The following is a 21,926-nucleotide window of genomic DNA, read 5'->3' on the forward strand; positions in this document are numbered from 1 at the left end:
TTGGTTTCTTGCTTATATTAACATAAGGTATTATTGCAGATCTTTCTCCACACTGGGGTGTTCTTGAGTCCCTGTTACCTCTGTTTTCCACCAGAACCACAGGGTTAAGGATTAGTTTTCTTTTCCATCAGACAGAAGATAGGATTACAAAGATCTCTGTTTGGGGCAGACACTGTCCTCAGTTGTCTGCCTAATGATGAGCCTGGTAGAGTCCACTGGACAGTCCCATGTTTGTGGTCATGTTAGTGGCCCTGGTTAGACTCAGCTGGTCATAAAACGAAACAAAAAGACATGATTGTGAGAAGGAGACTTGTGGGGAGAAGTGGGCTAATCAAGATGAACAGAAGAGAGAAGATGGCAGGATTGGCAGCAATCAGAATACACCGTACATGAGTACGAGAGTCTCCAAGAACAAAGTAAAAGGGTTTTTTCCTGTTGTTGTTCTCTTCTTAAATCTGTGTTTGTGATACAGGACGAGTTCAAAAGTGAACACAAGGTAGGAAGTATACAGAGGTCACTGCTAGACATTTGCAACCTTGGGAGTGCAGCCTGAGCCTGGGCAGAGAGACAGTGTTCACTACTCTGTTTGCATTAAGAAAGGGAGAGCAACAAAAGCCACGGACACACTTGAGGACCGTCGGAGTCATTAGCGGCTGAGCACCCTAATTTGTAGAAACTGGTTCTGGTAGAACTGAAAGAGGCCGACACCCATTCATAACTTCTGACTGCCCTTGTTTACCCCTTCTCTTTCTAGGACTCACCTCGCCAGAGTCAAGTCTGTGACGCCTTCCAGAAGCCGCCTGTAATATGGTCCCAGATCTCTGGTTCATGTACAACCTTCTCTTCACGTTTGCTCTCTGTATAACTTCTAACCACGGAGCGTCCTCAAATGCTTGCTTTCCAATAAAATGAGAACTTTCTGCATCACTTGCTTTGTTTACTGACGTCTGATTCCTGCTAATATCTGGGTTTGGGAACACTCCTGGTGGGCAGTTTCAAAAAGAAGAGACAACTGTGTAGCACTGGGGGAAAGAGCAATGAAATCCACATCTGTAGATGTCTGGGTCATAGAAAAAAAGCTACCAGAGCTGTGCCTGACACCCCGTGAGCCGCCTAAAGTCAACTTTAAAATCCCTCAAAACTTTTTCTAGCGGGTCTTCAGAAACTGACCACCAGAATTAAAAGTTCACTGGCCCAAAAAAGTTGGTTTCCAGTTGCAACTCTGTTATAGAAACATCGATTTTCAGGCTGGAGAGCTGGCTCAGCCATTAAAGGTTCAACTCACAATCAATATAAGAAATATATCAACTTTCAATTTAAATTGTTTTTCTCTCTGAGTTTAAGTCTACCATTTATATAGAGGAACATTTCCTCCGATTGCTTTAACTTTGTCAAATCAAGTAAGGCTTTAACACTTATATGGCCCCACAGCCAGGAAATGGACTGGCAGATCACTTACTAGTACATTTGATACTTAACGAAAAAAGTAGAAGGACACAGTGTTATTTAATAAGACTTGCCCCTGCTACCACAGCCACAGAGACATTTTCACTTGTATTCTGGAAGGTTTAGTCACTTCAATAGGCATTGGGGGAGGTTCCTTTGCTATAAATTTGAAGGGTTTGGGTATCTCTCTGGATAAAAACACAAGAATTCTGCTGAAGTCTTGAAGCAGAATGGATATAGGGAGCTAACATGTAGCGGAAACAATACCTCACTCAGACACAAAAGGCTATCAAATAAAAAGCCTTGTTCCAGGTATGGGTTATATCTTTTTGAGCCGTTAGCCACGGGGATGGCACCCCCAACATTGCAAGCTATTGCCATTGCTTCTAGTTACCTGTAGCGAGCTGCATGGTGTCACACCTGATGGAGATGTATAATCAACTCCTGAGATGGCTAAAGTCTGACCTATGCTATGATCACGCAATGATTATCAGCTGCCTGCATATGCGTGAACCTATGGGCAGTGCCCACCTGGCAGTTCAGGATTGGCAGCCCATGCCTACTTAAGGGCTGGGAGAGGTTTGCCCAGGGAGAGAGGTCAAAGAGAAAGAGAGAGAGAGGGAGAGAGAGAGAGGGGTCAAAGAGAGGAAAGAAGAGAGAGGGTAGAGGGGGGGAAGAGAGAGAAAGTGAATAAAGTCCTGTAAACTGCTGCAAGAAGAGCTCCGGGTGTTGCGTTTTCCTTGCTGGTCGAGGTGGGACGCAACAGTTACCCTTACCATAAAGTTAAAGTAAGACTCTACCACTGAAGACACTACATACCTGGGTCATAGGACACACAGAAATCAAGCTGAGACTGATCTGGAAGCTTCGTCCTATTGACTAGCTCTCACAGTGCTTACTAGGGAGGAAAAGTCATCAACACTGTTATACCTAGCTGTGAAACCTATGAACTAGAATAACAAAACTGGCCTGGTAAGATAAGGCTACTAGTGTAATGGTGGCACAAATGATCAGTCAATCACTTTCTGATTGAACTTGTGTCCCACCCACAAGATGTGAACCAATGCAGCCAAAAGAGCTGTGGAATGTTCATACTCATCCCGCATTTGTTCCATAATTTTATTACGAAAATACATTGATGTGGCATTCCCCTCTGGATGCTCTAAATATGTTTATCAATCACTGGTTAATAATATGCTTTGGGTTTATGGCAGTGCAGAATAGAGCAAGGCAAGAATTCCAAGCAGAGATAGAGAAGAAAAGAAAGTGGAGTCAGGGAGACGCCATGTAGCTGCTGAAGGAGACAGACTCCAGAACCTTACCGGTAAACCATGAGCCTTGTGGCAATACACAGAATAATAGAAATGGGTTAATTTAAGATGTAAGAGTTAGTTAATAAGAAGCCTAAGCTAAAGCTAATAGGTCAAGCAGTGTTGCAATATAGTTTCTGTGTAATTATTTTGGGTCTGGGCAGCCAGGAAACTAATGAGCAACCTCCATCTACAGTACATTACTTATATATTTTCACAATCTATAAATGGAAAATAATTATGTCCAGAATCAACAAAATTACAACTACTATTTAATCATAATGACTTAAGTGATAATAAATAATATATTTAGTTTTAAAAGTAGGCTGTTAAAAGGTAGATAATTTGGGGGTAAAATAAATAAATTTTCACATGTGAGAAGAACAGATACTAGCCAGAGCTGGGGCTGAGAATAACTAAGCTGATAAAATGCCTTCTTAGCATGAAAGAGGCCTGAAGTTCAGCTTGCAGCCTAATGTATACACCTGCAATACCAGCATTCAGGAAGTATAGAGGCAAGTGGACCAGAAGCTCAAAATCTTCCTCACCTCAGCTGTGTAGCGAATGCTAGGCCAGCCTCAGTGTATTCAGTGCACTAGTCAGGGTTCTCCACTGAGAAACTGAGAAAATGAATAAGGTGAGAGGGGAGAGACAGGGAGAGAGGCCGTGGTCTGAGAAGTCTAACAATGGCTATCTCCTGATATGGAACTGGAGTCCAAGGGGGTTACTAAAGAGCTGCTGGCCTTCAGTCTATGTTGAAATCCCAAAGAATACTGGTGAAAGGGTGCCTCAGCAAAGAGAGGGCAAGCAAGCAAAAAGCAAAAGTTTCCATCTTCCATGTCCTTTTATGTGGGCTGCCACCAGATGGTGTGGCCCAGATTTAGAATGGATCTTTCCACAACACATGATCCAATCAAGAAAATCCCACAGGCATGCCCAGCTGCTTGAGTTTTAGTTGATTCCAGATGTAGTCAAATTTGACAACCAAGATGAGCCATCACACTCAGAAACAAGAGTGGTGTGTGTGTGTGTGTGTGTGTGTGTGTGTGTGTGAGAGAGAGAGAGAGAGAGAGAGAGAGAGAGAGAGAGAGAGAGAGAGAGAGAGAGAGAGAGAGAGAGAGAGAGAGAGCTATCAGGTGCCAAGGTTAGATTATAATATTATAATTATAATATAATATATAATTATAATATTATAATTATAATAGTTTGAACTGACAGTTTACCCACAAATATATGTTTGATGCTATTTGCTAGTGATGATATTTGCAAATAAAACCTTTAGAAAGAAAGAAAGAGCCTAAAGCTGGGTGGATGTGATATGGGGAAGAATTGAGAGGAACTGGGAGAGGGAAAACAATCAAAATACATTGAATGAAAAAAAATTAACTATAAATAAAAAATGTAACCATCGAAGACAAAATGATACAGGACTAGTTTGACCTTCCATTTTTATTGACAGGACCCTCATTTTTCTGAAAGTGGGTCTTACTATGTTGCCTAGGCCAGCCTTGAACTTGTGATGCTCCCATCCCAATCTCATTAGGATTACAGGTATGTGTGACCAGACCCAAGTGCTGGTGTCCTTTTGAAAAGAATTCCTTGAGAGATGAGGTACCTTACACACACGCAGATCTAAGTTCAGTCCCCAGCACCCATGTAAGACTATCAAGCATGGTGATGCTCACTTGCAATCCCAGTGCTGTAAGAGGCTAAAGCAGACAGGTCCCTGCGGATTGCAAGACAGCCGGCCTAGCCTAGTTGGTAAGCTTCAGGTATTGAAAACACCTGTCTCAAAGGCCTTTCTGAATAACAGCAGGGGTTGTCTTCTGGCTTCCACATTCATACAGAAGCAGCCACTAACACATGCATAAATCTTGCAACTGTGCATTAAAAAAGAATGCCTTGAGAAATGTGATACACCTACAAAGAATCCACGCAAAGAGGAGAGACTGGGATAATAAAATTTAGTTTTTCTGGCTCCAGCTTATTTCACTTGATAGTTTCCATTTCCATCCATTTCCAGCAAATGACATAATTTCGTTCTTTACATCCAAATAAAATCCTATGTGCATATGTACCAGATTTTAACCATTCATCTGATGGGGGAGGTGGTATCGAGGCTCCTCCATATCCTAGCTATGGTGATTAACAATATCCAAACAGTAAACATGGGTGTGTAGGCATCTCTCTGGTATGATAGCTTTGATTCCTTTGTGTATATGCTAACGCATGGCAAAATTAGATCATATATTAGTTCAACTTTCTGGTTTCTGAGGCCCCTTCATACTAAGTTCCACATTGGCTACAACAGTTTACACTCAGACCATCAATGTGTAAGGAATTCTCCTCCCCTGTATCCACACTAGCTTTTCTTTTTTTTTTTTTAAAGCTGCTGTAGGAGCAAGTTTTTTTTTAATATTTATTTATTTATTATGTATACAATATTCTGTCTGTGTGTATGCCTGCAGGCCAGAAGAGGGCGCCAGACCTCTTTACAGATGGTTGTGAGCCACCATGTGGTTGCTGGGAATTGAACTCAGGACCTTTGGAAGAGCAGGCAATACTCTTAACCACTGAGCCATCTCTCCAGCCCCCACACTAGCTTTTCAACTCACATTTTCTTCACAATAGTTATTGTGTTTCCCTCAGTATCTGGACAAGATCATCAACCCATAGTGTTTCCAGAGAGGCTGAATCCTCTAGCCAGGGAGAAATGGCATCTGGTCTTAGAGAAACACTCAGTAGCTCTAGAGAGCTCTAGGCCTCTAATGAATAGCATATCGGTTGATAGAGGGCAAAGCAAAGAACGAAACCCCAACAGACTTGGAGGCATCTTACAAGGCACTCCAGAAACTCACCTTAGTTGTGTTCTCTTGTTCGTTTCACCCAGTTAGCAGACCCAGAGCTCTTCAGTGTCCCTTCTGTTCCTCACTGCGCAACAACAAAATGACCCATAGTCATCTGCCCGAGCTACCTGTGGATGAAGGAATACAGAGAGGCATGTCACCTCCCATTCACCTCTAAGTTTTCTATTTGCTTTTCTAAAAGAAAGCATGAATGAAGGAGGTAGATATGGTTTGTTCAGCTCCCACATAGACACAGTAGTCAAGGAAACAACATAGGCATCACTTGCTCAGTGGGTGTAGGGGTTTATAGACTACATTTCTTGGATTCTCAAAGTAAAACTGTCCACCTGGGGGAAATTGCCACAGAGATGAAAAGCTGGATTCTTGTCACCACCCCTCCCCCAGCTTCCTTCAGCATTGCCTCATGCAAGACGACTCCTATCAGGACTTGGGCAGTCTAAAGAGCATTTGTGACGTAGGTATTAGCACAGATAGGGGCATGGTAAGTGGTGAGCATTCATTTCCAAGATGTTTATTACAAAGTTAGCTGTGTTTGACCTTGAAGAGAAGCGGCAACGATGGTTCTTGCTTTGGACACCTCTCACTTGGCATCTTGACCAAGGAATACATGGCATCTGTGGGCACAGACACAGCACTGAGGTGATGTGGGATTTCCCTGTATGCTGTGAATACCATTGGTTAATAAAGAACTGTCTTGGGCCTGCACAGAGCAAAACTTAGTAAGGTGGGGGAAAACTAAGCTGAATGCTGGGAGATAGGAGGTGGAGTCAGGGAGAAGCCATGTAGCCCCACCGGAGAAAGACGCAGGATGGAACCTTACCCAGTAAGCCACAGCCACATGGTGATACACAGATTAATAGAAATGGGTTAAGAGTTAGCCACTAAGAAGCTAGAGCTAATGAGCCAAGCACTGTTTGAAATAATATAGTTTCAGTGTGATTATTTGGGGGCTGAGAAGCTGGGAACCAACAAGCAGCCTCCCTACCACAACACTGAGGAGCTACACAGGGACCAGTACAGGCTGATTTTGACAGTGAGTCTACATACACTGGTCTCCTTATTTTTTTAAAAAAATTGTTTTTTATTTATTTACATGTATGTGCATATGCATGCAGGTACATATGAAGGCCAGAAGAGGGCATCAAATCCCTTTGGAGTTGGAGTTACAAGCAGTTGTGAGTGCCTGATAAGGGTGATGAGCAGAGCAGCCACTGCTCTTAACTGCTGAGTCTTCCCTCTAACCCAGTTTTCCATATTTATAACCTGTTCTCTTCGCAATGGGTTCCAGGCAGGCTTCCTAGCAACTCTGTGAAACGGCTAGGTCCTTTACATGTTACCTGGCCCAGAAATGACTTCTTTGGAATAATGTTCTTTTATCTGGGTAACTGATCATGTGAAGGGCTCCAAAGAATCATTCCACAGCCAACAACCACTACAGATGGAAGTCATTATTGCATTAAATGCTTGATGTTCCTTGAACATTAAGGTAACATAGGTTGTTTTCATATATATGTGTTCGTGTCTGTATGTAGATACACATATATGTGTACATTATACACATATGTACATATATATGTAATGTATATATATGTATGTATACACACATACACTTAAATGGTTACTGTGCTTAAGCCGACCAGCAGAGCCATGATCAAAGTGGCTCAGAGTCCCCTTCCAGACCCACCCTCAGCACCTGAAGCAGTGTCTCCACTGGAGCTGCCCTTTTCAAACTCCATCTCTGAGAAAGCCTGCCAAAAGTCAGCCTTGGGGCTGTTCAAGACCACGCCTATAAGCTACTTAAGGCTTGGTAGCCATATTTGCCATGTGATTCCTCTTGAACCCTCCTGAGGGTCACCCAGGAGTGCTTTGCTCAGGTTATACCTGGTTTTATTAATTTGGTTATTTATTTATTTACTTATCTTGGTTTTTCGAGACAGGGTTTCTCTGTGGCTTTGGAGCCTGTCCTGGAACTAGCTCTGTAGACCAGGCTGGTCTCGAACTCACAGAGATCCGCCTGCCTCTGCCTCCTGAGTGCTGGGATTAAAGGCGTGCGTCACCACCGCCTGGTTTATTAATTTGGTTTGATTGGCTTATTACATCAGCAGTGGTGGCAGAATCCCATTAACCAGGGATTTAAAACTTATCACAAAGGAACCTCTCTATTTCTCTGTCTGTCTGTGACTTCCCCTCCCCTCCCTCTCCTGAATCCATCAGATATACCCTTGTTAGGAAGTCATATCTGTACCTTTGTTCTAATCTCTAAACTACCACAGACACACTCAGACTAGGCAAAGCTTTCACCATTATCTCTGAGGAAACCTGCCAATCTTATCTTTGATGTGATGAGGTGGCCCCTGATCAGCTTCGGAGCACACTGCTTGTCCTTCATCAGAGAAGGCTCTGTCGCCAGGGAACTGCCATCATCAACACTGGGTGAGTGCTTTTATATCCCACTCTCCTCTGCAATAGATGTGCTTCCCAATGAGTGAACTGATCCATGTGACTAGGTGACGAACCCTCTTCCTCCCTCAGTCCAATCAGGGACTGTGGCGTGGCTTGCGTTTTCTCCAGGCTGAACAGTGGTTGTTTTACTATGGAGCCATAAATGAGCAAGGTGCTTCCTGCCACAGACGAAAGACCAGGTCCTGGTGCATACCAATATGTTGAATTCCTAACTGAAAGCAAGGTATACAGATGGGTGATATTTGTTTTCTCCTGCTCCTGGATACTTGGATCTGCTACATAAATGCCAACTCACTGTGAATAACTCAAATGTCATTTTACATAACCTAAACTGAAGCATATACATGATTTCTCTCACTGTCATTTCCTCTTTAAAAGTTCCCTTATAACCAGATGTGCCCACCAAAGACACTAGGAAATTCAGTTACAAAGTTCAGAAAATGTCCTGGGCTCCGGTCTTCTTTCACAGACGGCATTGCTGAGATTCAAGAAATCTTGAACTTTGTGAGTTGAAGACTGAGCATGTTCAGTTGAGAGGGGAACTTAAGTCCAGAAGATGGTTCTATGCTGAGATTTTCTGAAATCCAAAAGACTAATAGACACGATGTCTTAGTTAGGGTTTCCATTGCTGTGATGAAACACCATGACCATAAAGTAAGTTGGCTGACACTTCCACATTGCCTTTCATCCCTGAAGGAAGTCAGGACAGAAACTTAGACAAGGCAGGCATATGGAGGCAGGAGCTGAGGCAGAGCCATGAAGGGGTGATGCTTGCTGGCTTGCTCCCCAAGGCTTGCTCAGCCTGCTTTCTTATAGAACACAGGACCACCAGCCCGGGGATGGCACCACCCACGATGGGCTGGGCCCTGCCCCATTGATCGCTAATTGAGAAGATGTCTTACAGCTGGATCTCATGGAAGCATTTCCTCAACTGAGGCTCCTTCTTCTCTGATGACTCAAGTTTGTGTCAAGTTGAAACATCAAACCAGCCAAAACAACTGACCCCTTGTCAACTTGACACACAAACACATCACTGTTAAAAACACACCCTTCCTTAGTCAGTCCAATATCTCACATTAAAAAGATAAAAGTCCTACAGTCTCAAACACCTTAACACTTCAGTTCCTTTAAAATAAGGTCTGGAAAGTTGCATAGTGAGTCCATCAATAAGCTAGGATCACCAACAATAGCCATGATCTTCCTTCCCTTCTCAAACTGCAGCATGATGGCATTAAGAAAGTCAGAAACACAGATTCAGGAACTTCAATTCTTCTATGGAGTCATCAACAGTTGTGATGTCAACAGGGCTGGCATCCTTCTGCTGTATACATTGGACCAGACATTCCAGAAGCTATTGTGTTTCACCATCCTCCTATAAAAAAGCACAGACATGTCCTCGACGACATATTAATATAAGATGAGGTCCTTTCCATAATCCAGTGCAAGGGTCTTTCCACTTTGCTTTAGCAAGGTCACTTTGGTGCTGTCATGCCAAAATCTGTCCATAGCAGACTGCTCACGGGCATCCATATTCAAGAGATTTAGAGTAAAAAGGCGTCAGATGCACCAAATTCAGTATTTCCTCTCTACCTCCCTGAAATTGATTTCTAGTTTACACTTTTGAGAGTAAAGTTAATTGGGCAAGCCTCTGTCCTGTCTCTACCACAGAAACTCCATTAGGAGAGTGACTCATAACCTTGATTTCTCCTTCAAAATAATTACTCCCACAGTAACAAGAATCCCTTGCATAGTGGTGCTACTTCTCCCCAATAATAATCCTACAGTACCTTCAGTAAAGTCCCATAATCTCCAGCGGGGGAGAGCCTGATCCCCATTTCAGGAGTTAAAACTGTGTAGATGGAAGAGCTCAGATCGAGCCCTGCACTGCCTGAGGTTGCTCTGCAAAGTTCCTGAATGGATTTTCTTGTGGGGGAACAGACTGCTGGATAGTTCATAGATTTGCCTGGAGATCAAACTCAGGCCCTCAAGTCTGCACAGCAAGCGCCTTTACCCAGTGAGCCATCTCACGGGCACACATTGTCCTTAGTTTTAGAGCTATGTTAATAGTCTCTTTCACAAGTCACAGCTACAAATCATTTTCTCTGGTCAGTTATGTTTTTGACAATTTATTATTTGAACATATGTTAGTTTACCTATTTATTTTCTGATCTTCCTTTTCTTATTGATACCTTTATGATTTCAATCTTTGTAAACAGATTGAACTTTATTGGTGTGTTTGTGTGGCCTCTCTTGGAGACTGTTCCATGGGAACTTGAGAAAAACGTACTAATACATTGTAGTGTTTTCTGTTTAATACTTAATACATGACTCAGTTGTAATTGATTGGTACGCTATTTAAGTTCTGTCTATACTGGTGCCACATCTCATTTCAGACTTCACTCTACAGCCTTCAATTCAGATGTCTGCATCATCTGCTTGGGTCTCTACTGACAGCAGCATGCTACGTACATATTTCAGATACTTACATCTTCTCTATGGGTAAATCCTGGTGCAAGGGTACAGAAGGCTGACATCCAAATTTGACATACAGATGGGGCCAGGGATGCTTCCCTCCTCTGCTCTTCTCCATCCAGGCCCCCAAAGGATTGCCCAATGCTCCTCAAGTCAGGAAGGTCATTACAATATTAATACTCTTATTGTCTCGTGGCAGCGTGGGTTAGTCTGTTTTCTGTGATGCCACCTCAGTTCTCTTGTTTCTGTTATTGTCCTTTAGCTTGTCTGCTTCTAAGTACTGGATATTTTTGATTACTGATTAACAACCTTTTTGTTCAGCTTCACAAACTCCTTTTAGCCTTTCTTGAAAAACAGGTCTTGAGGAGACAACCTCCTTCCGTTTTTATTTCTGCACAGGTGTTTCATCTCTTTCATTTACTGAGGATAGGTCTGTGGGGTGAGTATTTTTGATTGGCATGTTTCTCCCTTTGGAAACGTTAAGTATCTCATCCTGTCCAGAACAATGCCTCTGGGAAGTCGCCTACCATTCCCACTGGAATTTCCTTCTATGCTGACTCCTCTGTTCTCTCACTGCCTTCATATCCTCTCTATCTTTGATCTTTAGAATTTTGATCAGAATAATTCATGGTGTAGAATAACCCTGATAGAAGAAATTTGATCTCCTGGACGTTTTTATCTTTCCTCGGCTTTGCAAAGTCTCCTGGTCTTGTTTCCTCAAAAGATTAAAAACAAAATGATTTTCTCTGCTCTCTCCTGAATACCGCTGACACAAACATTTGCCCTTTCATGTTGTCTGGAGGAAGCATTCCTCTTCTTTTTGGCTCTTTCTTCCATGGTGACTGTATTTTCCAGCAACCTGTCTGTGAATTCAAAGACTGTTTGGATTGATCAGTTCTAACAATGCTCACAGCAGCACAAGATCATTCCACATTTTCTAACTTTGGTAATTCTCTATGGATTTTAAAGCATTACTTTAGTCACTCTGCTAAATTTCTCCAATAAATTTCAGTATTATTTCTCTTAATTTTCTTGAAGTTCATTTCGATTCTTCTAAATTGAACATTATTTTCCATTGCTGTGGAGTCAATACTGTCCATATATTTACATTCAGTCTCTGGCATTTTATCTTCTCCAGTAGGCAATGCCATGTTTCCCTGATTGTTATTGATCTCTACCCTACACCCACACCTTGAATGGGAGAAGTATGCATTCCAGTCTTTATATTCTAGCAGTATCTGAGATTGTCTTTCAGTAGGAAGTTTGTCCAACAGTTCCCTGCAGACTGTGAGAAATGATTCCTATGTTTGTGACTACTGCAGCCACTGTGGTCCTGGGGACACCCTCAGGCCATGACTGACATAGGTAGCTCATCCTAAGGGGAGAAAGGAAGTAATCCCATGAGCTTTGAACTTGATTTAGCAGCATATTGGAATTCTGTGGCTCTCAAGACTGACACTGACTGCTGCTGTCATGCAGCTGTGATACAAGCTGGTACTCAGGCAGGAAGTACATGTGCCCATCTATCATTGATGTAGAGGCTAACACCATATGAATCACCCAGGAGACAGATGTATGAGTCTGAGACGGAATCATTTGAATACAGTCTCCTCATTCCCAGTTTGTTGTCTATGTATTTTATACTAATGAGAACGGGAGAAGGGTATAAATGCAAAACTGTCCCTTCTACCTCCATGATGGAGTTCTCACTATTAACAAGTTTCATTTTGTCTTCCCCGTGCAAGTATGTTAATGTACTTTCTCATAGTCATCTCTCATTGCCAACCTCAAGGGTTCTGTCTCTTCCCGCATCCAGTTTTATGTCTTGTGCATTTTTTAAATCTTGATTCCACATGACCTGTCTTGAAGCTCACATTCTTTCTTCTGCTTGATAAATTTTCCTACTGATGCTCTCTGTCAAAAGAAAACACTGTCTTTGTCTTTTTGAGTCTGGCTTGAGCTCTGCAGGTCCCATCCCATCCCTGACAGCAGCAAGGACAGAGACACAGCTCCACACTGCCACCTCCAACAGCTGAGGGGCCCCTTCTGTGTTTGGCGGACCTTGACTCAGGTGAAACTGAACCCTTGTCTTGACACAGAACAGAATTCCAGTATAAGCCAGTATGAAGCAGAGTTGGGGTTTGTTAAAAAAAAACATTTTTTCCCCAAGGGGCTGAAGAGCTATGTTCGTGGTTAAAGGTACTTACTGCTCTTGCAGAGGACCCAGGTTTGATTTCCAGCACCAACATAGTGTCTCACCACCATCTGTAACTCAAGTTCCAGGGGGTTCAATGCCTCCCTCAATCTCCTTGTACATGATGTAATCCACACACTAGGCTAAAGCACTTACATATAAAATAAAATAAAAATTTCAAGGACATTTTAGCATAGGTTTTTAAGGGCTAGGAGAAAGAACATCACTCTGAAAGGAAGACCCGCCCAATGGTATGAGAAGGGCTCTTCAAGAGTCCTTTCAGTAGCATGCACATTTTTGGAGGGTTTTGAGGTCACAGCTTTCAAAGAGGTTCCATGGAATCACAGGGTGATTGCTCAGTGTAACTGACAGGATTACAACATTGCACAGAGACAATGGACTTTAGGACAGCTTTATTGTGAGTAAACTCAACAGTCTTGTGAGGATCCCAGAAACTATTTAGGAATAAAGCCATATAGGTCACAAGCGCTTGGGCCTTAAGCATGGTTTGGTTCATTACTATTTTAGCATAAAATATATTTGCGTGAAAGGATCATTGCCTCTGCACTGGCAAACTTCCCAGAAATGTTATAAGTTATGCTAAGATTCTTGATCTTCAGTTGATAACAGGCCTCATTCAACTCCAGTGAGGTGTCCCATAATTCTCATCTCCCCATTCTGCCTCACTTTTCTGCAAGTGATATAATCCCATTCTTCTTTGAAGTGTGACTAAAACCTGCCACACATCTGTCCATAGACACCTAGGCTGACTCCATATTCCGGCTATTCTGAATGGCTCATCAATAAACAACACACAGGTGTCTGTGGTGTGCTGACTCAGATTGCTTAGAGTGGACATAAGAAGGGGTATGGTTGGTGATACAGCTGGACTGCAAGATAGTCCCATTTTTAGCTTTTGAGGAAATGCATCACTGTTGACAGAGATTTCTGTCCTGCCTGGTCCTTTTATCAGCTAAGCATTCTCATCTTGCTTCCTCTGCATCTGGGTTACAACTGCAGACTCAACCTTTCCTCTTCCCAGAATTCTCCTGTTCTCATCCCCCTGCCTAGTAGCCCATCTACACTACTCCCTGCCTGGCTACTGGCCAATCAGTGTTTTATTAAAGCAATACAAATGACAAATCTTTACAGGACACAAGATCATTGTCCCACAGCACAGCACCCATTCCCACAGTGTCTGGTTTCATTTTTATTACTACCAGCAGTGCGAGGAGTCCTTCTTCATCTATACACCCTCACTAAGGAAATCCTAGTCCTGGTTTTCTTGAGGATCGGTCTAAAGGGCTTTTTATGTTTAACTTATTCTACTTCTCTCTATGCTCTGGATATTAATCCCCTGAAAGATGTGTAGCTGGCAAAGTCTTCCTTCCATTCTGTAGGCTGTCTTGCCTCCCTGTGAACTGCTCCCTCTGTACCTATTTGCCAACGCTTGCTGTAACTTCCTGAGCTATTAAGTCCTTTCCAGAGAGTGCCTGCCTGTATATCCAGCTTGAGGGGTCTCCCCTGCCCCGAGTTTCCAAGTCTTACATCATGGTCTTGCTGCAGTTACGTTCAGTCATGGATGAGCTAGCATAGTTTTCTTGGATCTTTCCTTAGCATGCATGTAGGTGTAGACAGAAGCATGACATGTGAGAACCAACAGATACATGACATACATGTACATGTCTAGGCAATTATCCAGATTTTCAAAAAATTCAGGGGGGATCTCATCCTCACTCTACCCTCTTGACATCATTCGGGCTCACTGCCTGAAGCACCTGAGGTAAAAGATGGATTCCCAGAATAGTGCCACCTTCACAGACCCAAAACTGAGTCAAGGGAACTGAAGACGTGTTCAGAGGGAAGAGCTGTTTTTAAGAGCTGCTGAGCAGTTAAAATAATGACCATGTCTGGGAGTCGGAGCTTTGAGGGAAGGAGGAGAAAATCCTCCCCTAGAGAGGCTGCGAGTTCCCGGTCTTCAGAACTACCATGGAGCCAGATACTGCTTTCAGTTCTTGGTTTGCATTTGGTGGTGTGACAGGTGGTACACAGCTGTGGAGGTCAGGGGACAATTTTGCAATGCTTTTCTTCCACAGTGTGTGTTCTGGGGCTTCCTTCTCAGACCACGAGGGTTGGCCACTCTGTTCCTTCTGAGTCCTCTGCCCAAGCTTTAAAAAGTGACCATAACTGGGAAAATGACAAGCAAACCACTACAAAGCTCTCTTTGCTTGGTGAGATTCACATTCTTTTGTCTTCTTGTGTCTTTGCAAAGCTTTAGTTCAACCCCACACTTCCAAAACGGTGTTTGTTTTTCCCTCAGGTGGGTTGTCAGGATTCTCAGAGTGATGGTGAAGGAACAGCTCCCAAATCTCTAATCCTAAAGTACAGTTTTGTATTTGGGGTTGTTGTAGAAACCATCAAAGTAAATCATTGAATTATGAACCTGTGTCATACACAGATTTTTCACATATTCTACAGTTCATAGGGAACTAATCATAATTTCCGAACTTTTCTATTAACAAGAAATACACCACTAGCTTAATTTAAATGTTTCAACCAACTACACGTTCCTGGAGGGGAGACTATTTGTTCATAACCTGTCACTATTTTTAAGTATGACAAGATTCACAAGGTAAGTTTTTATTTAGGTTTTTTACATTAATTTAAAGCAACATTACAATGTCGCTTCCTTCCATGTAACATCTTTTTCCATATTTGAGCATCTTAAAGCTGCAGGGAATAACAGACTTTTTAAAAATGAGCTCCTCTGGGCCAGAGTGGCATTTTAACATTTTGGTACATTAAACCAACTAAAAAGTTTTCTTTACAATGAAATCTACAAGTCACCAATGTCAAGGTGACCCAGAGACTGAAGACAGCAGCACAAATTACAGTTAAAAAATATATAGTCGAGAGACGGCTCAATGGTTGGGAGTTCATACTGCTCTAGCAGAGGACCTGAACTTGATTCCAAGCATGTATAAAGAGCAGTTCCCAACCACTTATAACTCTAGCTTCTGGAGGATGCAACACCCTCTTTCTGCCTCCCTGGGCACCTGCACTTACATGCTCATACACACACACACACACACACACACACACACACGCAATTAGAAATAAGAAATAAGTAGTTTTCAAAAGATGAGGTTTTGCTTTCACATTAGGTTCTAAGTCTCTTGGACATAGCTATAAAACTGTTTTGCTGTTGATTTACTTCATTTTTTTTATTATTGTTGTTCTTTATACAAAGCTATGTTTTGGTCAGTGCCTACACAAGTAGATTCCCAACTAAACAAATAACAAACATCTCATATTTTCAACAACTGCGATTTTTACACATTCATGAAGATTTTTTAAAAAAAAAGAAATTAAGAAATTAAACGTTAATCTTGTGTTCCATGTAAATAGAGATTTTTAATAACTCTAATATCATACTGCAAAGCCATTCTCCTTAATTTTTGTGATGTCATGGTGGTGCTTAAATGTTGATGTGTGGAAAGTAAACTTTCAAAAACATCCTCAATGAAGGTTGCTGGGAGGGCTGGGGTTCCAGTTTCTCTGCAAGTTCAGTAAGAAGGAAAGGTTGGCCATAAAGTCTTATGTACTAAATAAATACATATTTATTTATGTATTTTTAATGCATGAGTGCTCTGTCGGCATGTACATCTGCACACCAAATTGTATCAGATCCCAATATAGATAATTGTGAGCGTGGTTGCTAGAAATTGAACTCAGGACCTCTGGAAGAACAAACAGCCACTGCTCTTAACCATGGAGCCATCCCTCCAGGGATTGGTCAATCCTGATGCACAGTCTAGAAGAAGTATTTTACTCTTATTGGTTCCTAGTGGCCTGCAGGAAGCAGGACTGACAGAAAGGCCAACTTGGTGATACCCTGAGAAAAGGACGGTCCACTCGGGCACTAGGACATTGTATCGGGGTGCTCATTCTGCTGTCCTACTCTGTGAACCACAGGTCCTTCTGATGGCACTCCTTCCATGAATCTAACATAAACATCCCTGGCCTCCACGTTCACCTGCACAGCTTTCTTGGGAGATGAAGCCACTTAGCCTCTCTCTACTCGCAGTGACCATCCTTCTTTGCTGTAATATGACTCAGCCTATATTCAGGAGGAACAGGGGTAAGGCACCGTGATCCTGGGTCTGCTTGGGTAGGAAAGCCTTTCCTCTGAGGAAGCCATGGAGACATTGATGCCTGAAGCATGATTCACAGCTCACCAGCTCCTGAGACTCACCTTGTGGTATTCTTCTACAGCTTTAATCAAACCCGGGTACTGCCCAGAGTTTCATCTTTCCTGCCCTTTTGTTCTCCTGTCCCTATGCAAGCGTGATATAAGCTGCAAGGGAGCCAAAAAGTGTTGCTTCTACTACTGTCAGAAGCGCTGTACTGATCCATGGAATACTTTGAATTAGGTGAGCAACCCCGGACGTGTTATTCTTGATGCTTCTTCTAGAACCCATGTGGAGTTCATTGCCTTGTAGGGAACTGCAAACTGTCTCTACCTCTAGATAGTGTGGCAATCAGAGCATCTGAATTAATTAAGACTGTCCAGAGATTGCCCCCTTCCTCAGAAAATATGCTACCATTGCATTGGTGGGTGTCACCCTTTCCAGCATACTAAGAACATCTGAATAAGATTACCCCTAAGTTCCTCAACTGCCACTGAATGTTTCTTATGTTCAGTTTTCCCTTCTCATAGCTTATAGCAATAAAGCATTCCCACTAAACCTTAAATTATGAAGGGATTATGAAATTATAATTTCCTACTTGACTTGCTGTGTAGAGCCGTTCATGGTCTGTCTGCCCCTAGCTCCCTGACAGCACATCTCAGTGTTCTGGAAAGAGAACACATGGTAAGAGTCAGGTCATGGTGACCCCTGACCCAGAACCATGTCCCCAGCACAGTTTGCATCTCATCTTATCTCTGTTCTTTCTAGACAAAAATGAGAAGACGCATTTGGTACAGTCTCAGTCTAGGATAGTTGGCCTCCAGTTCTTCCTCGGTCCTCACAAGCCCTTCCAAGAGTTAAGCATTTGTTAATGAATACAAAACAAAGGAATAAAGAGTTGTGTATTTGTCTATTTTCCAGTACAATTAAGAATAAAAACTACCTTAGGCTGGGATTTTAGAAACCAGAAAGGTTTACAACACAGCATTGCAAGAAATACTTGAAAGAATGTACACAAAACAGAAAGGAAGTTCAATTATGAAGAACATAGGAAAAATTTATTTCATGAGAGAAATAGGTGAATTCTTATATACTCTCCATTGATGTGACAAAACGCATAACTATAAAGAAAGAAGGGTGTGTCTGGGGTCACGGTTTGACAATGCTACCCATCACGGTGAGAATGGTACAGGGGAACCTGATATCTGACAAATCAGACTTTAAAACAAAATTGGTCAAAAGAGATAAGTCATCCAAATTCAAAGTCAAAAAGAAACTGCAGAGTTAAACTATACAGTAGGTCAAATAGACTTAATTTGGATGTCTATAGGATATTCCACCCAGTGGACTTTGTTCTCAGCAGAATTATCTAAAACAGGCTACATTATAGGTCACAAAACAAACTTAATAAATAAAAAGTAATCAAAACAATTTCTTGTATATTATCAGTGAAACTATGTTGGAGGAGTCCAATTGTTGGTTCCCACTGCCTGGTGGCTTAGACTCGAAAATAATCACACAGAAACTGTAATAATTCAATCACTGTTTGGCCCATTATCTCTAGCTTCTTGTTTGCTAACTCTTACATCTTTTTGGGGGGGGGGGTTCGAGACAGGGTTTCTCTGTAGCTTTGGTGCCGGTCCCGAAAGTAGCTCTTGTAGACCAGGCTGGCCTCGAACTCCCAGAGATCCGCCTGCCTCTGCCTCCCGAGTGCTGGGATTAAAGGCGTGCGCCATCACCGCCCGGCAAACTCTTACATCTTAATTTAACTCATTTCTATTATTCTATGTATCACCACATGGCTGTGGCTTACCACACATGGCTTCTTTCCAACTCCTCCTTCTTTCTCCCAGCATTAAGTTTAGTTTTCCCTGCCTACCTAAGTTCTGCCCTGCTATAGGTCCAAAGCAGTTTCTTTATTCATTAATGGTAATCACAGCACACAGAGGGAAATCCCACATCAAAACTAGAAGTCAAGAGCAAGAAAAAGCATACTTGGGGACTGAATAATACATTCTTAAATAAAGAGATAAGGGAGAAAAGAGCTCATAGGACAAAATAAAAATGGGAATGCAACTTTACCTTTACAAAGCAGCTAAGGAAATTCCAAAGGCAAGTTTGCAGCTACTATAGTTTATACAGTGAGTCATTGTGAAGATTGGGTGAGAAACTTAAACCATCAAACAGTCAAATTTAAATTAAAGCACCATTTAGGAGACTCTCAGGAATACAGCTAAGGCAGCTCTAACAATACTTACATTTATCATCGCTTGCCTTCAAAAAATTACAAGAAAAACCTCAAATAAATAACTTGAACCTCAAGGTCCAAGGCAAACAATGACAAGCTAAACTCAAAGCAGTGGGTGGCAAGAAGTACTAAAGATCAGGGCAGAAATGTATTAAATAGAGATGAAAAGGAAAGCAACTACAGAGCCACAGAATCAGGACATGGTACTGGCACAAAAACACATCCAGACCAGTGACGGGGGAACAGAAGAACTAGAAATAAACCTGTAAGGATACAGCCACCTGAGTTTTTCCAAAGATGCCAAAATCCACTTCCCCAGATCTAGTATCCATAGCACATATGTGGTAGCCCACGTGTGGCTCAGTTTCCATCTGAAGCCAATTCTGACTTTTAGAAAAGTCATTTTAGTTCAAGCTTACCTGCTCTATTTAGTCCAGTATCCTTGAGGGCTGTGAGAAAGTTCCAACTAAGTCCATAGGAAAAAGCATTTTGCCCACGAGAAAACACACTCTCTAGTAGAAAGAATACTGCTGATGCCAAACCTTAGGAATATCGAGATAGAAACTGAAACTGCTTGCTCAAGGACAGGAATGGTCTATGGTTAGATACTGACTGTCTATGCTGGGCTTTGTTCTGCTATTGTATATAAGCAATTTCTGAAATAAACTCGGGGCTGTGCAGAGGAAGCTGCCAGTCTCCCGAATCTATTCTGTGCTTTCTTTCAGTTGGTCATTTCCTTAATCCTCATACCCCTACCCACATACCCCCGGCTGGTTTGATTGGAGCAGGCTCTGACAACTGGCACCCAACATGGGGCTGGACATGGGGCTTTTCATGGTAGGCACTGTGGGTTAAAAGAATACATTCAGATTCAAGAGCCCATGTAGGTGAAAGTGAGTAAATGCACGGTGTAAATTAAAAAAGTGTAACTTGAGTTTAAATGTAAAGATAATTATGGGTCAAGGAAATAACAAACCGTTATTTGTACATTTGTTTAAAAATACTTGAAAAGCCAGAGGTACTAAAGTAGGAAATCAACAACTGGGTAAATTTTTAGAGTTTGTACATTTACTTATAGGCATTTTAAAGGTTAAGGGTACTAAGGAAGGGAAACAGCAATTCCTTCAGCTTTTAAAATATATAAAGAATGTGTGCCCCTGAATCTAGAGATTTAAAAAGGTATGAATGAGAGCTCTTTGTCTTGGTCTGTGTTTTGACTGTTAAACTACATTGTTGTTCTGTTTTATGTGTTCATGTCTCTAAAAAGCTCAAGTGGTACTGGTACCTGGTTGTCTGTCATTATTGTTTGTTTTTGTCTATTAACTTCCTTTGTTGGCCTAGAGGAGATGAGGCAGGGAGCCTCTGCCTCTATCCCCCTGAACAGTTTATTGGATCAGTTCCAGGATTTTGGGCCACCTCCCTCCACGGTTCGGGGGCGCGCATGCGCAGCTGGGCAGAGAGACTACTATAGGGAGACACGCTCACACGAACGGGGCAGTGGGGAACTGACTGCTTGTGGTTAAAAAAAAAAAAACAAAACTGCATATTTGTGAAACAGAAAACCTGAGCTTGTGACCAGAGAAGTTAACAAATTGTTTTTCAAAAACACTGGCAGCCAAGGACACACTCTGTGCGCACCGGTGCTGCTCCCCCTCCTTCTCTTCCTAAGCCAAGTTCTTCACTGTGATAACACTCAAGGTCTCTTCTGCTGGCCAGCAGCTTCCCACCTTAACCCTTTTCTGCCCTGATATTGCTTTAAATAAAAAAAATGTTAAATGATAGTAATCTGTATACTTTGGGAAGCTTTGGCTTTAAAATAAAAGTCAAAGATGCATTCAGTTTGGGAAAAAATTACGCTTTTGTTTTCACAGGAAAAAATATATCAGTTTTAGTCATTTATATTCAATGGGTTACAGATACTTAACATCTTTTTTTAAAAATTTGGTTACAAATTATTGATTAAAATAAAAAAAACTGACACACCCTGCCCCCAAATCCTCCTATCCTCCTGCAAACTTAGTGGGACTCTGAAACACACCTTGTTCCAATACTGAGGCACAACATCTCCAAACCTACGGGAGAAAGCAGTGCTAAGAGGAACGTTCATAGCACTAAGTGCCCACATTAAAAAAAAAAAAAAAACAAGAAAGCTCATATTAGTGACTTAACAGCACACCTGAAAGCTCTAGAACAAAAAGAAACCGACTCACCCAGGAGGAGTGGATGACAGGAAATAATCAAATTGAGGGCTAAAATCAATAAAATAGAAACAAAGAAAACAAAACAAAGAATCAATGAAACAAAGAGATGGTTCTTTGAGAAAATCAACAAGATAGAAAAATCCTTGTCCAAACTAATCAAAAGGCAGTAAAATTAACAAAATCAAAAATGAAAAGGGGGACATAACAACAGACACTGAGGAAATTCAGAGAATCATTAGGTCATACTACAAAAATCTGGACTCCACATAATTGGAAAATTTAAAAGAAATGAACAATTTTTTAGATAGATACCACATACCAAAATTAAATCAAGACCAGGTGAGCAATTTAAATAGCCCTATAAACTGCAAGGAAACAGAAGATGTCATCAAAAACCTCCCAACCAAAAAGACCCCAAGGCCCGATGGTTTTAGCGCAAAAGTCTACCAGAACTTCAAAGAAGAGTTAATACCTATACTCCTCAAAGTGTTCGAAACAGAAGGAACATTGTCAAACTCTTTTTATGAGGCTACAG

The 21,926-nt window shown here is 41.9% G+C and overlaps 2 protein-coding genes across 4 annotated transcripts in view; one reads left to right on the forward strand and one right to left on the reverse strand.

Moving 5' to 3' along the window:
• Positions 1-19,627, reverse strand: part of LOC126507129 (seminal vesicle secretory protein 3A-like) — a 63,304-nt gene extending 43,677 nt beyond the window's left edge. For 2 of the 3 annotated variants that reach the window (XM_050151322.1, XM_050151321.1), the window contains exons 1-2: positions 19,610-19,627; positions 5,615-5,730 (exon numbers count right to left, since the gene is read on the reverse strand). The gene's annotated coding sequence lies outside the window, so the exon portion shown is untranslated. Of the gene's footprint in view, positions 1-5,614; positions 5,731-19,609 lie in introns of those variants that run through there. The other variant, XM_050151323.1, reaches the window with a different exon arrangement.
• On the forward strand, positions 16,809-17,834 carry LOC126507132 (WAP four-disulfide core domain protein 15B-like). Its single transcript, XM_050151326.1, has 3 exons — positions 16,809-16,893; positions 17,028-17,185; positions 17,711-17,834. The coding sequence occupies exons 1-2, from the start codon at positions 16,809-16,811 to the stop codon at positions 17,183-17,185; spliced, it is 243 nt and encodes an 80-aa protein (XP_050007283.1). The 3' UTR covers positions 17,711-17,834.
• Positions 19,628-21,926: the final 2,299 nt, after the last annotated feature.

This window comes from Alexandromys fortis, unplaced genomic scaffold (genome assembly GCF_014885135.2).
Source record: "Alexandromys fortis isolate MF-2015 unplaced genomic scaffold, M_Fortis_MF-2015_v1.1 scaffold_27, whole genome shotgun sequence".
Taxonomy (NCBI): domain Eukaryota; kingdom Metazoa; phylum Chordata; class Mammalia; order Rodentia; family Cricetidae; genus Alexandromys; species Alexandromys fortis.